General features: G+C 45.4%; 1 protein-coding gene across 13 annotated transcripts in view; it reads left to right on the forward strand.

Annotated features, from left to right (window-relative positions):
* The window catches only part of pcm1 (pericentriolar material 1), a 70,333-nt gene that overhangs the window by 32,267 nt on the left and 21,103 nt on the right, over window positions 1-16,963 (forward strand). For all 13 annotated transcript variants that reach the window (XM_084319321.1, XM_084319312.1, XM_084319313.1 and 10 more), the window contains exons 19-23: window positions 343-558; window positions 1,039-1,324; window positions 3,427-3,572; window positions 11,592-11,812; window positions 16,114-16,312. In XM_084319321.1, coding sequence (XP_084175447.1) covers window positions 343-558; window positions 1,039-1,324; window positions 3,427-3,572; window positions 11,592-11,812; window positions 16,114-16,312 — 1,068 coding nt within the window. The remainder of the gene's footprint in view (window positions 1-342; window positions 559-1,038; window positions 1,325-3,426; window positions 3,573-11,591; window positions 11,813-16,113; window positions 16,313-16,963) is intronic.

A 16,963-nucleotide genomic window follows, 5' to 3' on the forward strand; every position in this document is an offset into this window, starting at 1 on the left:
AGGCATTTTCTTTTGGTAAATGGTAAATGGACATTTATAATAGCATATTTTTATTATTAATTGCTTCACAACTTATGCCTCACATTCACCCGTTCACTCACAGACTACGGAGGCAACCATGCAAGGTGCCGACTTGCTCATCGGGAGCAATTTGGGGTTAAGTGTCTTGCTCTTGACACTTAGATGCGCTGCCGGGAGGAGCCGGAATCAAACCGGGAGTTTTCCGATTACCAGACGACCGCTCTACCTCCTGAGCCACTATCTCTGAATCTCTGAAACTCAAGTAGCTTGGCGTATCCGTTTGAAATGTATTCAACACGATATCGTCCCATCTGTTCTCAGGACCATGGCTACCTGGGGAGGCTCTACACCCTGCCATCTGGACGAGGAGGAGGAGGACGCCTACCCGTCAGAGATGGGCGCTGAGGAGGAAGAGGAGGAAGAGGAGGAGGAGGAAGAGGACGCCGGGGCAGAGAGCAGCTCCAGCGATGACATACACATCTACCCCACCAGCAGGACGCAGTGCTCCTACAGCAACAGGAAGAAGAACCAGGGCAGGTGAGACTCCATGTGAAGGAAGCGTTTGAATTAAATATAAGACAATTCAAACGGAGTTATAAAGAAATCATTTTCACGAGGTACAGGGATGAGGAAGGGATTTGACATTCATGGGTGTTTAAATTTTGTATTCATGTTTTACATTTTTTTTTTTAATGTTTTGCATATATTTGTATACATTTGTTTTGTAAGGTTTTAAATTAGTAAGGAATTACATTCATTTTGAGTAGTGGAAAAGGGGTAGGATTAAATAGGTGTATACTTCTTCCTACTCCTATTCGAACATGTAAATTGAGTTATGTTCTCTTTTAATTTATTTTAATTATTCTATTGCTAGAGATTAATGATTTGTTTTTGTTTTATTTTGTTTGTATTTACATGTTCGAAATAAGATTTCAAATCAAATCAATGCAGTGTTTCTATTCAAGGTGGCGTTTCTTCTTAAAAAAAAACTCCCTTCACACGTGTGTGTCTCTGCAGTAACCTGAAGCCACCACCAGCGTTCTCAGGCGAAGGCAGCGGGCTTCCCCCTTCCCAGGAGGCCAGGACCAGGAGCAAGCAGCAGGAACACCAGCAGCAGCAGCAGCAGCAGGGCAGGACTCTGAACCAGTCACACGGCGGGACACGGCGTCAGGAGAACCTGCGCTGGGCCTCGGAGCTGTCCTTCTCTGAGGGCTCACACCACTGGCAGGAGCAGGTCAGCAACCTGCAGAGACAGCTGGACTTCAGCATCACCATGTGTCAGACACTACTGCAGGACCAGCAGGTTGGTACACACACACACACACACACACACACACACACACACACACTCTCTTAGCTGTCCATCGTGTTCGATGATGACGCTTGCTCCAGGGATGGGGAGAGGGGGGGGTGGGGGGGGGAGTTAGCGACGCTGCCGCTGGTGCCACTTCTCGTGGGCGTTGAGTCCGATCCTTGAGCCGCACACCCGTCCACAGATGGCGCAAGGGAAGCCAGATACCTGGGGGATGCCAGCCGCCCGCTGGTGTCGTTGCGTGCGCCTCTCAGATCTTCGGTCTTGGTTCGTTTGGTGTATTTGGGAAACTGCAGTGGCACAAGTGACTTGCCAGGCTGATCTGTCGAGTGCCAGAGTTTCAAGCTGCGTGATGTTTGCACACTTTAGGAGGTCCCTGGTGTAGTCCTTAAAGCGTCTCTTTTGGCCTCCAGCAGCCCGCTTTGCTCCTCTCAGTTGGCCATAGAGGACTTGGCGGGGCAGGCGGTGGTCAGGCATACGTATGGTGTGCCCTATCCAACGAAGATGTTTTTTGGCCACAGCTGCGGCCATACAGATTGAGTTGGTGTTGTTGAGGATGTCTGTGTGGGGGACTCGATCTTCCCAGGTCAGGCCGAGGATCTTTTGGAGGCAACGGATGTGGAAAGCGTCCAGGTTGGTGATGTGCCGGCGGTATGGGATCCAGGATTCTGCTCCATAGAGCAGAGTGGAGAGACACACACACACACACACACACACACACACACACACACACACACACACACACACACACACACACACACACACACACACACACACACACACACACACACACACACACACACACACACACACACACACACACACACACACACACACAGGTGGCATTTAATAAGATGTATGGCTGTTATGGAATTTATTGAGCGTGTGCTCCAGTTCAAATGCCACTGCTGTCATTCCTTCAGAAATCAGTGACTTTGACTGGATGTATTTTTTTTCTTTTTTGGTTTTAACTCATTCCCCGCCAACAACAAGTATACTCGTTAATGGGGCGCCAATCGTTGGACGCCAACAACGAGTATACTCGCTATTTGATTGTTATTTCTTTTATTCTATATTTCTATTCATTACAGGCACACAGACTCGGGGTTAACATGGGGAATCAGCCTGAGAATGTAAAAGTGCAATACCGACCGCATCACGCTAGACGGCGGTATCGAGCACCCTTTGTAACCTTGTATCCTGGTCTGTGGGACGGCCAAATGTCTCGGGTTTCATTTTTCCTTCTCGGGCGAGGCGAACGGTTCTCTCGGTTCCATTGAAGCGCGTCAAATATTCTCGATCCATATGTTGTGGTGGATTATGCCGTGGAGCAAATGGACATTGGATGTACCAGATGGCGATCAAACAATTGGAATATTATTTTTGGAATACTGCTGATCAGGGCGGCTAGGTGGTGGCGCTCACCACCAATGCAGGAGACGCTGGGTTCGAGCCCAGCTCTCCGCATTGCATTCAGCTTTGCTGGTCGTTCATACTAATACATTTGGCAGTATTAGGGGGTGGGAAGCTGATGGGTGGGGATCGGACGTTGTGGACAGCGACTCCTACAGGTCGGTTGGTGCGCTTGCGCAGTAGAATCAAGAAGCGACGGGGGCGGCGTCCCTCCAAAGCGCAGACCCCCGACGCTGAAAGATCGCGCTGTGCAAGTGAAAAGATGCGACGGCTGCTACCTCGAGTACCGGAGGGGACTCGTGCAATGTATGGCTTCGTCCACATTACAGCCGGCTTGTGGGAGGCATGGCCAAACAGCGTTCGAGACAGGGGAGGGTAGAATTGGACGATACGAAATTGGGATGGGAGAAAAATAGAAAATGGGAGAAAAAGTAGAAAAAAAAGGAATACTGCTGATCACCGGTAAGGACGATTTGACGTCTAATTTTAGCTTGATCCTGCAATGCAATGATACCGATCGGGCTGATAAGCGTTTTTAGTGTTCAATGCGAATGCCGTTACTGACAATCAAATAATCAGAAACGACCCCCCTCTCTCTCTCTCTCTCTCTCTCTCTCTCTCTCTCTCTCTCTCTCTCTCTCTCTCTCTCTCTCTCTCTCTCTCTCTCTCTCTCCCCCTAGACTCTGTCCTTCATGCTGCAGACCCTGCTGACGGGTCAGTACAACATGTTGCCCAACAACCTGTCGTCTCCCCAGGTCCACCTGGTCATGCATCAGCTGAACCAGTGCTACACCCAGCTGGCCTGGCAGCAGGGCAACGTCCAAAGGTAATGCAAACCACACACAACTCTCCAGGGTTCGCACAAGGTCCTTGAAGTGCTTAAAGTGCTTGATTTTTGTCCAAAAAAAGTCAAGGCCTGGAATTCTTTGAAACAGCCATTTTTTTACAAGGTGCTTAAAAAGTCCTTGAAATTCAAATCAAGATTCAAGATTGTTTATTGTCATGTGCACAGTTAAACCGACAGTTTGCCATACAATGAAAATCTTACTTTGTTAGTCCATGCTTCACACAAAACCACACAATACTTAACTAAAACATATTTAAATACAAGTGAGTGCTAAAAAATAAGGTAAAAATAGATAAATATAATATATACAAGGCACAGTGAGTAACATTGCACATTCCGATCAGTATTTACAATATACGGTACATGGAGGTGACAGTGGGTCACAGTGGGTCGCAGCAGCAGTTATGTTATCAACCATTGAAAGTTTTGTTCATCCATGATAAAATAGTTCTGAATCAAGAAATATAATTTGTTATCTTAACCCTTTCAGTGCTGTTCACGAGAAATCTCGTCTCTGTGGCCCAGCGGTTGAGTGCCGAAAAACAAGATTGTCGTTTCTGGGTCGTTATTTCTTTTATTCGCTATTGCCATTCATAATCCAACTCCATCCAAACTCATGTCTGCATTTAAACACCAAAAAGACTGTTTGCATGTTTTTTACAAAGAGGCTGATGAATACTGTCTCACCTGATGTCTATGTCAGAGGAGAAAGGTTGACAGTTGTATCCGAATATAGATACCTTGGGATAAAAATGGACTCCAATCTTACATTTAAAAAACAAATCAAATCGGTAGTAAACAATGCAAAGTTTCACTTATCAAACTTCCGTCACATCAGAAACTCTCTGTCAACAAAAGCAGCAGCACTGTATTTTAATGCCATTATTATGTCACACTTAACATACTGTCTGACTAGCTGGACACAAGCCTCCTGTACAACACTACGATCTGTACAGGTAGTTTACCATCAGGCTGTGAAAGTTCTGGACAGGAAAACAAACAGCCACCACCATTGTTATAGCATAGCAAACCAGAACCTACTGAGCTGGGACAATCTTGTCAAATTCAAAGATGCCTGCCTTACCTATAAAATCCTACATGGCTTGGCTCCTCCCCCCCTCTGTACTTTCATAAAACAGAAAGCATCTGCTGACAGATATACCAGGTCTGTAGTCAGAGGGGACTGTGTAGTCCCAAACAGGAGGTCTGCTTTTAGTCAGACAGCCTTTTCCGTGAGAGCAGCCCACACCTGGAACAGTCTGCCAACACGGCTCAGGGAGTATCAAAGTTACATTTCATTTAAAACTAACTTAAAATCATGGTTGAGAGATGGTCAAGTGTGCGACCATTTTAACTGAGGGGTTGTATTGTAATGTATTTTAATGTATTTATTTGTATGTATTTTAGTGTATTGTAACCTATACTGATTCCTACTGTGTTTTAATTATTGTACTATGTTTTAATTATTGTTGTGCTCATGTCACCTGCCCCAGAGACTACAGTTGAAAATTAGCCAATTTGGCTAAACTGGCATATTTACAGTCAAATGTTCCTTAATATGCACTGTCTCTGTATTTTAAACCAATAAATACAAATACAAAATCGAGGCACCTTATGCAGGCTGTCCTGAATGTGTCTGAGATCGCAAACGGCCAATACCGCCGCCTAACGCCTTGCGGACACTATTGCACTCCATTTGAAACGATGTGGCTTGGCGTCTGGGCCGAGCTGCGGCGTGGGGGCGGGGTCTGCCGATCGGCCACCAGATGGCGCTCTCGAACCGTTAGACAGTTGAGTGGAGCTCACCAGTACATCTCAGGGCTCCCGAAAGGAAATATGATTTCGATGACAGATTTTTGAAATATTGACATCAAAGACGAGTTACGGCGTCTTCGGCAGAATGAGCATGGCTCCGAATGACGTGAAAACTCGTCCGCGGCGATCATAGTGTTAAAATAGGTGCCGTAGAATGTTTGATCATGTTTCCATGGAGATTAGTGTTGGCTTGTTGCAGGAGACCTGGAGCGAGGAGGTCTCAGCGGCAGTTGCGATGAACATTCCAACTTTCTGAGTCCCATGTACCCTCCACACATGAAACGATGACAACTCGACTCTCAGAATTCTATGGAAGCCATCTTTGGTGTACCAAAGGATATTAACGTGATTCTAGGTTTCGACTGATATATCAGTTTGTCCATTTTAAAAGTATCTGTATCGACGATATTGCAATCTTTCATGGTAGCATGACTTTTAACACTAGAGTGGAAAGATTGCAAGGAACCTGAGATTGCAAGGAATTAGTTTCATGCTAGCTTACCCAGAAAGCTTATATCAAATGAAACAATACTGCAATATTTTATATCCAAAGGTAAGTCATATTTTTGGCAGGCTACATTTATGCTAACTCCATGTTTATTTAGGCCGAAAATGAGTGACCAGACCCACTGAATGTCTTATTTCATTATACAAAGTTTAATGTTGTGTTAATAATCAATATCGTCGAACCCTACATGATACACTTAGGGAAGGCTCTTTCAATCCGTCCAGCTTCTGTGGTTGAAGAAGTAGCCCTACAAAAGAAACACTCATTCATTCCACCTTGTTAAACCCCTTTCACTACCACACTACATATGGTGAAAGGGTTAACCTTCTGTATTGTCACAGTGAAAGGGTTATCCTTCTGTAGTGTGGTTGTGAAAGGGTTAACCCTGTGTCGTGTGGCAGTGAAAGGGTTAAACCATTTGGTAGTGTGGCAGTGAAAGGGTTAACATGCTGTATTGTCGCAATGACAGGGTTAACCCTTTGGTAGTGAGGTAGTGAAAGGGTTAACCCTTTGGTAGTGTGGCAGTGAAAGGGTTAACCCTTTGGTACATTACATTTACATTTAGTCATTTAGCTGACGCTTTTATCCAAAGCGACTTACAAGTTCTGTGCGACAAGACAGCAAGAAGGGTATAACTCTATCAGCTGAGTAACAATGTTCATCAAAGTGTTGCGTGTTACAGTGTAGGTTAGTTTATTAGGACAAGTGCATGACATTAAGGTTAGTCGGGGTTAGATTTTTTATTTTTATTTTTTTTTATCATTTCAGATAATGGTTGAAGAAGTGAGTCTTTAGTCGACGGCGAAAGATTGGACGGGATTCGGCTGTCCTAACTGGGATGGGTAGTTCATTCCACCATTGTGGGGCAAGGACTGAGAATAGGCGGCTTCTCTTTGATGACCCTCCGGGAGCTTGGATAGGAGTAGATCTGAGGCGGCCAGAAGACGCAGAGCGTAGGGGTCTTGAGGGTGTGTAGTTAGAGACCATTGACCGGAGGTAGGCGGGAGCGGTTCCCTTTGCCGCACGGTATGCTAGGTCGAGGACCTTGAAGCGGATACGTGCAGCAATGGGGAGCCAGTGCAGGTCCCTAAGAAGTGGGGTGACATGGGCTGACTTCGGTAGGTTTGAGATCAGGCGGGCCGCTGCATTTTGAATGAGTTGAAGAGGCTTGGTGGCAGTGGCCGGGAGGCCAGCTAGCAGTGCGTTGCAGTAGTCGAGGCGGGAGATGACTGTTGATTGGACGAGGAGTTGGGTGGCTTCTTTTGTCAGGAAGGGGCGTATCCTTCTGACGTTGCTCAGGAGGAATCTGCAGGTTCTGGTTGTCGCTGCGATGTGAGCAGAGAAGTTCAACTGGTCGTCGAGGACAACACCAAGGTTCTTGGCGGTCGGCGACGCGGTCACAGCTGCATTCTCGACTGTGATGGAGAGGTCGGTCAGGGGGGAGGATTTGGCCGGCAGGTGGAGCAATTCTGTTTTGCTTAGGTTCAGTTTGAGGTGGTTGGTCGTCATCCAGGCGGAGATGTCGGACAGACAGGCCGAGATCCGCTCAGAGACGTGGATATCTGAGGGAGGGAAGGAGAGGAAGAGTTGAGTATCATCGGCATAACAATGATATGAGAAGCCATGAGATGTGATAATGTTACCCAGTGATTTAGTGTAGAGGGAGAAGAGAAGGGGTCCTAGGACCGAGCCCTGGGGGACACCCGTCCGGAGGGGGCGGGTGGCCGACAGAGTCCCTCTCCATGACACTTGGTAGGAGCGGTCATTGAGGTATGATGTCAGCCATGTCAGCGCAGATCCAGCCACTCCCATTCCTGCGAGGGCCGCGAGGAGGATCTGATGGTTGACTGTGTCGAAAGCTGCAGATAGATCTAGGAGAATCAGGACAGAGGAGAGGCCTTTCGCTTTTGCTAAGTGAAGTGCCTCTGTGACCGCAATGAGGGCCGTTTCTGTGGAGTGGCCAGTCCGGAAGCCAGACTGATTGGGGTCTAGGAGGTCATTCTGTAAGAGATAAGCAGTAAGTTGGTTGGATACAGCACGTTCAAGTGTTTTAGAAAGGAAGGAGAGAAGAGAGACAGGGCGATAGTTGGCTATGACGGTGGGGTTCAGGGTTGGTTTTTTTATGAGGGGCGTGACTCTGGCTTGTTTTAGGGAGGTGGGGACCACCCCCGAGTTGAGTGAGGAGTTGATGGTTGCAGTTAGGAATGGGAGGATGTCCGGTGCTATGGTCTGGAGGAGTGGGGAGGGTAGCTGGTCCAGCTGGCATGTAGTCGGACGGTTCGACGTTACCAGTGTCAGGGTCTCGGCTTCTGTAATGGGAGAGAAAGATGACAGAGTGAAGGATGAGGTTCTCGATTCAGCGTTTGGAATGGGTGGGGGTTGGGAGAAGGAGCTGCGGATGTTCTCCACTTTTTCCTCAAAGAAGATCGCAAAGTCTTCGGCAGAAAAAGATGAGGGAGGAGGAGGTGGGGGGGGAGTGAGGAGGGAGGACATGGTAGCATGCAGTTTGCGAAGATTCTTGGCAGAGGCCTCGATCCTATGGTGAAAGAAAGAAGCTTTGGCATTAGTAATGGTTTTGGAGAATGTTAACAAGAGGTTGTGATATGTGTCGATGTCAGCAGTGAGGCGTGACTTTCTATACTTCCTCTCAGCCGCTCTCAGGACCTGTCTTTGTTCTCTCACTGCATCCGTCAGCCATGGACTGGGTGGGGAACGGCGGGCAGGTTTCTCAACGAGGGGACAGAGCTTGTCGAAGGAGGTTGCAAGGGCTGAGAGGAGGGTGGAGGTTGCCATCTCTGTGGGGAGAGCAGAGAAGGTGTCACTCAAAGGTAGAGCGGATATTATGTCAGAGGAGAGGGTGGAGGGGGATAGGGAGGGCAGGTTGCGTCTGAGTGAGACGGTTTGAGTTGGGGTGAAGACTTTTCGGTTAAGCATGAGAGTTAGTGAGAAGGATATGAAGGAATGGTCAGATACATGTAGGGGAGTTACCGTGGTGTTAATGATGCTGGAGTTACGGGAAAATATGAGATCCAAGGAGTTGCCTGCTTTGTGGGTGGGAGGCATGGCAGTGGGAGTCAGGTCAAATTGTTGTAGGAGGGAGACCACTGGGACCGACTGAGATGAGTCAGGCAGGTTGAAGTCGCCCAATAGAAGGAGCGGGGTACCATCTTCCGGTAAGGAGCTTAGAAGCATGTCCAGCTCATCTGTGAAGTGATCGAGGGGACCTGGAGGGCGATAGAGTGTAACAATGGTGAGATTGAAAGGATTAGAGACAGATACTGCATGATATTCGAGGGAGGAGAGTGACAGTTCTGGGAGTTGCGTTAGGTTTGTAGCCCATGAAGGAGATGTCATGAGGCCAGTGCCTCCACCCCGTCTGGAGGGTCGAGGTGTGTGAGTGAAGTTATAGTTTGTAGATAATGCTGCAGGTGTTGACGAGTTATTGGGGGTTATCCAGGTCTCAGTTAGAGCCAGGAGCTGCAGATTTAGACTATGGGCGTAGGCAGTAATGAAGTCAGCTTTCTTGACTGCTGATTGACAATTCCATAAGCCTCCCTGTACTGTGACAGGTGTATTAGTGGCTGTAGGAGGGTAGGAGAGATTAGCCGGGTTGCTAGCAAACTGGCGTGGATGGGTTGATTCTGTTCTTGAGGAGCAGATTGTGGATATAGGTATGAGGCACATTGTGGTGTCAAGAGTGGTAGGAGGAGGTTGAAGGGGCTAGGGAGGAAGCAAGATAGTAGGGGAATAGCAGAGTGGGACGGGAATATGGGATTATGGTGTACTTAGCACTGGGTGGATCGGTGGATCCCTCTGCGGTGAACTCCAGGAAAACTCCTCCTCTTTGTCCCTCTTCGTTTCTCGACGCTTCGCTGACGCTATGCCAGCAAGTCTTTAAATCACTATCACTAATTACTGATGAGTGACACCTGCAGCAAAAGGCCACACCTCCAGTTTCTGTCAGCTGGGTGAAACTAATTACAAACAATTTCCACAACACAATTTAGTCACACACTTCAAAATGATGTACACAGTATTCAGTTAAAAGAGCCTACCCTCTCTGCTGTTGTCCTCAGAATGAATCCAACAGAGAAAAAGCTGGTATTTAAGCAGAAAAACTGTCACAAGTGCCCACTTAACTACATGCACAAAGGCCACACCTCCAGTTTCTGTCAGCTGGGTGAAACTAATTACAAACAATTTCCACAACACAATTTAGTCACACACTTCAAAATGATGTACACAGTATTCAGTTAAAAGAGCCTACCCTCTCTGCTGTTGTCCTCAGAATGAATCCAACAGAGAAAAAGCTGGTATTTAAGCAGAAAAACTGTCACAAGTGCCCACTTAACTACATGCACAAAGGCCACACCTCCAGTTTCTGTCAGCTGGGTGAAACTAATTACAAACAATTTCCACAACACAATTTAGTCACACACTTCAAAATGATGTACACAGTATTCAGTTAAAAGAGCCTACCCTCTCTGCTGTTGTCCTCAGAATGAATCCAACAGAGAAAAAGCTGGTATTTAAGCAGAAAAACTGTCACAAGTGCCCACTTAACTACATGCACAAAGGCCACACCTCCAGTTTCTGTCAGCTGGGTGAAACTAATTACAAACAATTTCCACAACACAATTTAGTCACACACTTCAAAATGATGTACACAGTATTCAGTTAAAAGAGCCTACCCTCTCTGCTGTTGTCCTCAGAATGAATCCAACAGAGAAAAAGCTGGTATTTAAGCAGAAAAACTGTCACAAGTGCCCACTTAACTACATGCACAAAGGCCACACCTCCAGTTTCTGTCAGCTGGGTGAAACTAATTACAAACAATTTCCACAACACAATTTAGTCACACACTTCAAAATGATGTACACAGTATTCAGTTAAAAGAGCCTACCCTCTCTGCTGTTGTCCTCAGAATGAATCCAACAGAGAAAAAGCTGGTATTTAAGCAGAAAAACTGTCACAAGTGCCCACTTAACTACATGCACAAAGGCCACACCTCCAGTTTCTGTCAGCTGGGTGAAACTAATTACAAACAATTTCCACAACACAATTTAGTCACACACTTCAAAATGATGTACACAGTATTCAGTTAAAAGAGCCTACCCTCTCTGCTGTTGTCCTCAGAATGAATCCAACAGAGAAAAAGCTGGTATTTAAGCAGAAAAACTGTCACAAGTGCCCACTTAACTACATGCACAAAGGCCACACCTCCAGTTTCTGTCAGCTGGGTGAAACTAATTACAAACAATTTCCACAACACAATTTAGTCACACACTTCAAAATGATGTACACAGTATTCAGTTAAAAGAGCCTACCCTCTCTGCTGTTGTCCTCAGAATGAATCCAACAGAGAAAAAGCTGGTATTTAAGCAGAAAAACTGTCACAAGTGCCCACTTAACTACATGCACAAAGGCCACACCTCCAGTTTCTGTCAGCTGGGTGAAACTAATTACAAACAATTTCCACAACACAATTTAGTCACACACTTCAAAATGATGTACACAGTATTCAGTTAAAAGAGCCTACCCTCTCTGCTGTTGTCCTCAGGTAGTGTGGCAGTGAAAGGGTTAACCCTTTGGTAGTGTGGTAGTGAAAGGGTTAACCCTTTGGCAGCATGGCAGTGAAAGGGTTAAACACCCCGTGTCCTGTGCTCTTTGTTTAGACTAAAGCAGGTCCTGAATGAGCTCCAACGCCAGCAGCAGCAGCCGACCTCGTCTTCAGCAGGTCAGCCGGCCCAGAACCAGGCCTCGTCCCAGGAGTCGTCCTCCTGTCCCGCGGTCTCCCCCAACCTCTTCCTGCCCTTCTCCTCCGCCATGCATCCTTCAGCCAACACCCTCAGTATGCCAGGCCTCTCAGCCTCCCCCTTCTCCCCACTCCCCCTCGGTACGACACCCAACAATAGCTCGGTTATTATTAGCCTTTGACTGTCCGTGAATTGTTATTATTTTCTAGTAGCATTTTCCATTTTGATTTAAATGCATTCATGTATTATGATGTAATTTGCCGGGCTGAGGCGACCAAAAGCAAGCAAACAATGGGGATTACGACACTGATACAGTACATTTTTTAACTTATTTTGGGTAAACTATAAAAACCTACACACCTGCACATAATTATATTATTATGTTATATAGGATATATATTATTTCAAATTACATTTTTAAAACAAGGTATACATCGTGTCTCTTAGGATTGGTGGACTGTTGCTGATAAAATGCTCATAGCATAATGTTGACAAGATAGGCTACATGCCTGCATTGCCTGGTAAAGAGTATACAGGCTCTTTCTCTGCTATTCGTGTGAGTTATCAGCCCAGCCCCCATCTATGTTCTTCTGATGACCACGTGGACGACCTGTACTTTGGATTTGTTGACACATACAACAATACTTAAAAACGTGTTTGCTATACAGGCACAATCACACCAGTGACCCTACGGTGGGTCCTGTTCAGAGGAACTAAAGTGCTCCGTCTAATCTTCTATCCTTGAGCATCTCTTCTGTTGGGAAATTCAAATAGATAAAAAAGTTTGAAAGCGACAGCCCTCGAACACACACACACACACACACGGTTCGCACAAGGTCCTTGAAGTCCTTAAAGTGCTTGATTTTTGACAAAAAAAAATTCAAGGCCTGGAATTCCTTGAAAACAGCCAATTTCTTAACACATGCTTAAAAAGTCCTTGAAATTCAAATCAACCATTCACATTGAAAGTTTAGTTCATCCATGATAAAAAATTTCTGAATCAAGAAATATAATTTATTTTATTTAAAGTGTAACTAATTGTCGGAAATTGGGTTTAAGCCATAAATATTGGATAAATAGCATTTAAAAGTGAATTGTAGGGGAGCTCCAGTAGCTCACGCGTACCTCGAGCGCTATTTCGGCGCCGGGGACAACCGTGCTCGTCACGGATCTGGGGTAGCAAGTTCGATTCCCGGACAAAGCCGTAACTTTCTCAGAGTGTCTTTCCCCCCATCTGTACCCATTCAAAACCTGTTTCTGTCGGTCATTCTTGACCAGAGAAAAAGCGATAAACGCAAAAAGAGCCAGCGGAATGGTCAAAGTTAAAAAAAAAAAAAAAGTGAATTGTATCATTTTAAATGCCCTTTTAACTCTTTCACGGCCAACAACGTTTATATACGTTATTGGGCGCCAACAGTTAACTCATTGTCCGCCGGGAATTAGCCGGGCCCCGCTCTAGCACTGCCACGCTTTAAAAGATAGGAGTGTATCACCTTGTTTGTAGAGCTATAACTATATTCTATATTATAGCTATGGATACAATACTATGGCCCATTTGACATCACCTATCTATCGTTCAATATGTGAAAAAGAATACATCCATACCGTGTTATACTGTGGTGAATATAAGTATGGTTTTAGAGCGGTCTAGGGTAATTCCCGAAATGCTGAGTTATAGCCGTATACGTCAATTCCACTATAGACGTTGCCGTTTCTTGCCTGTACACGCTATTATTCAGAAATCAAATCTATATCATAGGTATTATGTTCCATCATGAATGCATGAAAGGGGGGGGGGTCGTTTCTGATTATTTGATTGTCAGTAACGGCATTCGTATTGAACACTAAAAGCGCTTATCAGCCCGATCGGTATCATTGCATTGCACGATCAAGCTCAAATGTATGTCAGATTGTCCTTACCTGTGATCGGGAGTATTCCAAAAATAATATTCCAATTGTTTGATCGCCATCTGGTACATCCGATGTCCATTTGGTCCACGGCGTAATCCACCACAACATATGGATCAGGGATATTTGACACTCAATGCTTCAATGGAACCGGGAGAACCGCTCGCCTCGCCCGACAAGGAAAAATGAAACCGGAGACATCTGGCCGTTCCACAGGCCAAAATACAAGGGTATAAAGCAGGGCTGTACGTTAACTTTTTTTGCACATAGCACTGGTGCTACAGAGGTTGATAGTTTTGTAGCACAGGCCAAAATCTTGTAGCACAAGTATAAAACGTGTTATATTTGTAACAGTCACAAATGTGCCTATTGTATTTGTGTTATTTAGTTGCAGTGCCATGTTTGGCTGTCATTTTCATGCTGACAAGTTGACGTCACACAGCCAGACACGTTACGTGTAAGGAATTATGGGATTTGGTGTTGGGTGTATGGACTCTACTAGGGGTGGGAATCACCAGTTTCATCATGATACGATATCGATTCTTTGGACAACGATACGATATTTGCCGATATCTGCCACGATACGATACAATGCAGGTGCCTGCAATCGATACAAGATGATATCATAAGCCCATTTAACACAATCAGTAACATTTAGATCAACTCAAAAAAGGTAACGAAAATATAATTTGAAAAAAAAAATTTAGCTCTTCCATACATTTAAATGAAAAACTATTTATTGTTTTTAATACAAATAGACCTCCTGTTCACTATAAAGTGCCACGTTTTGATATATTGAGCTTTAAACTTTAAGTAAAAAAGTTGGAACACGCAACCTAAAACCCCTTCCTCTCCCAAACCGTTCCTGTAATTGTTTTATGTTGCATGATGATCATGCATACATTTATTATGTATTGTATTTTTTATGTTTAAATATCAACATTATCTGTCCACCCTCAGTACATTTACTATCAATATAATATACTCGTCTGACTTCATCATATCTTTTCAAACGCACACACACAGAAGGGAGAATGCCCCCCCCCCCTCCTTCCTTCCCAGTCCCCACTCTGCTGTTCTCTATCGCTCTGAACAGGGTTTTAGCTTGTTGTTAGCTTATGCTAACGTAACGTTAATTCCGGTCTTAAACACGACGTGGTCATAAAGGAATGGCGAGGATTGCAAAGCATGTTATATGCATTTGACCCGTTGCGGAATAAAACAGCAGGGATTTGTTTTGGGTGGCGAAATAGGCACACTAGCCTTGATATTGCTATGTTGCAATGTGCGTGTTCCAGACGCTACTGCTACTACTGAGACGAGTACTGCTGTGTTGTGAGCCGAGTGGCTATGAGTCACGACACCACGGGATTTTCAAAATAAGAGTATCGATATGAACTGAGCGTTGCTAGCTGCTGGAGCCATAGTTATTATAGCTGGAGCTGCGCTTAGGCGGAAATGAGACCCGCCACAGGTTTTTCAAAATAAGAGTATCGATACGAACCGAATGCCTATCGCACCAGTGCTACTGAAGTAAATCCATTCATCGCACAGACCGATGTTGCTGTAGCACGTGCCATATATATCTTGCACTGTACAGCCGTGGTATAAAGGGTGCTCGATTCCGTCGTCTAGCTGGATGCGGCCGGTATTGCACTTTGGCGACCTCAGACTCATTCCCTATGGTAACACAAGGTCCCTGGATGAATAATGAATACAAATATCGAATAATATTTTTGGAATACCCCTGACCACTGGTAAGGGCTATCTGACGTCAATTTCAGCTTGATCCAACAATGTTTTCATACCGATCCAGCTAATCGCCGTGTGTTGTGGTAATAACGAATGCCGTTACTGGCAATCAAAGCATCAGAAACGACTCTTCATGCATTCATGATGAGACATAATATCTATTATATACATTTGATTTGGAAATAGTAGCGTGTCCAGGCGAGCAACGCCAATGCTTTGCGCCCTGTAGCCGGCCTCCCAGGAATTAGCCCGGATCATTCCGAAATTATACTTATATTCACCACAGCATGCCGCGCAAACATATTCATGAAAAAATGTATTCTTTTTTGCATCTTGGACAGAAGATAGTTACTGTCAAATGACCATAGTATTGTATCCATAGCTATAATATAGAATATAGATATAGCTCTACAAACAAGGTGACGCACAGTGAAATTATGTAATGGAAACCTGGCCTAGCTAGAGCAAGATGGGGAAAGGCCTCGGCCCTGAATGAGTTCAAATGAAAAATAGTGTTTAGGAAAGTACTTGAAAGTCCTTGAATTTCATTTTGCAATGTTTGTGGGAACCCTGACACACACACTCGCACACACTCACATGCGCGCACACACACTCTCACACTCACACACACACACACACACACACACACACACACACACACACACACACAAACACACACACACACACACACACACACACACACACACACACACACACACACACATGTCCTTCCATGAAAACAAACTCTTATCTATCTCTCTTTTTCTCGCCTCCATTGCAGGTTTTAATTTCAACCCTCTGTTCCCTTCCGCCATGATGGGTGAGTTTCCTCCGGGCGTGGCTGCTCCGTCCGGCCCAGACCAGCAGCACCAGCAGCGCCAGCAGCAGCTGCTGGAACCCAACACCTCTGTCAACACAGAGTACATGAGCTTCCCTCCTCCACTGCAGCGCTCTCCCCTCAACGCCACTGCAGACAGACGGTTCGTACCACTTCATTTAAGAGAAGAAAAAGAACCGGCACTCTCTCAACACGTGTACATTTGGCTAGGATAAATCCCTGCTCCCTTACCATTCTCTCTACAATTTTCTCAGCCTAGTCACTCGGTCCCCCTTGTGTTGCTGCTCTGTGTGTACAGTGCAGTACAGTGTACAGTTACTCTATTGTCACTCCCTGTGTCTTATGTCTTACCCTACCGTCTGTTGCATAGTCCTACTGCCATAACATATCGGCTAGTCTCCTATGTATTAACATATTGTTGGCTGTATAGTCTTTGTGTCATAACATGTCTACTGTCCTATGTCATACTGTATCGTCTGTTGTATACCCCTAGACTAGTGTCTTGTATTGACTGTCCATCCCGTCTTTTGTCATGTTGTATTGTCCTCTGTTTGACTCTGTCTATAGTTCTGTAGCTAGCTACTGTACAGCACTTTGGTCGGCTCTCTGAGCTTTTAAATGCGCTATATAAATAAATGACTTGACTTGACATGACGAGATTTGGAGCCGAAAGGTTTTTCATCGGGTCTTCATGAAGAGCATAGTGATCCACCTGTCTAGATGAGAACATACACGTCCTCGAGAATCACGTGACTGGTTGAATAAGTAGGGTGATTATCAGTCGATTTGGGGT

The sequence above is a fragment of the Notolepis coatsorum genome (genome assembly GCF_963971535.1).
Source record: "Notolepis coatsorum genome assembly, chromosome: 7".
Lineage (NCBI taxonomy): Eukaryota > Metazoa > Chordata > Actinopteri > Aulopiformes > Paralepididae > Notolepis > Notolepis coatsorum.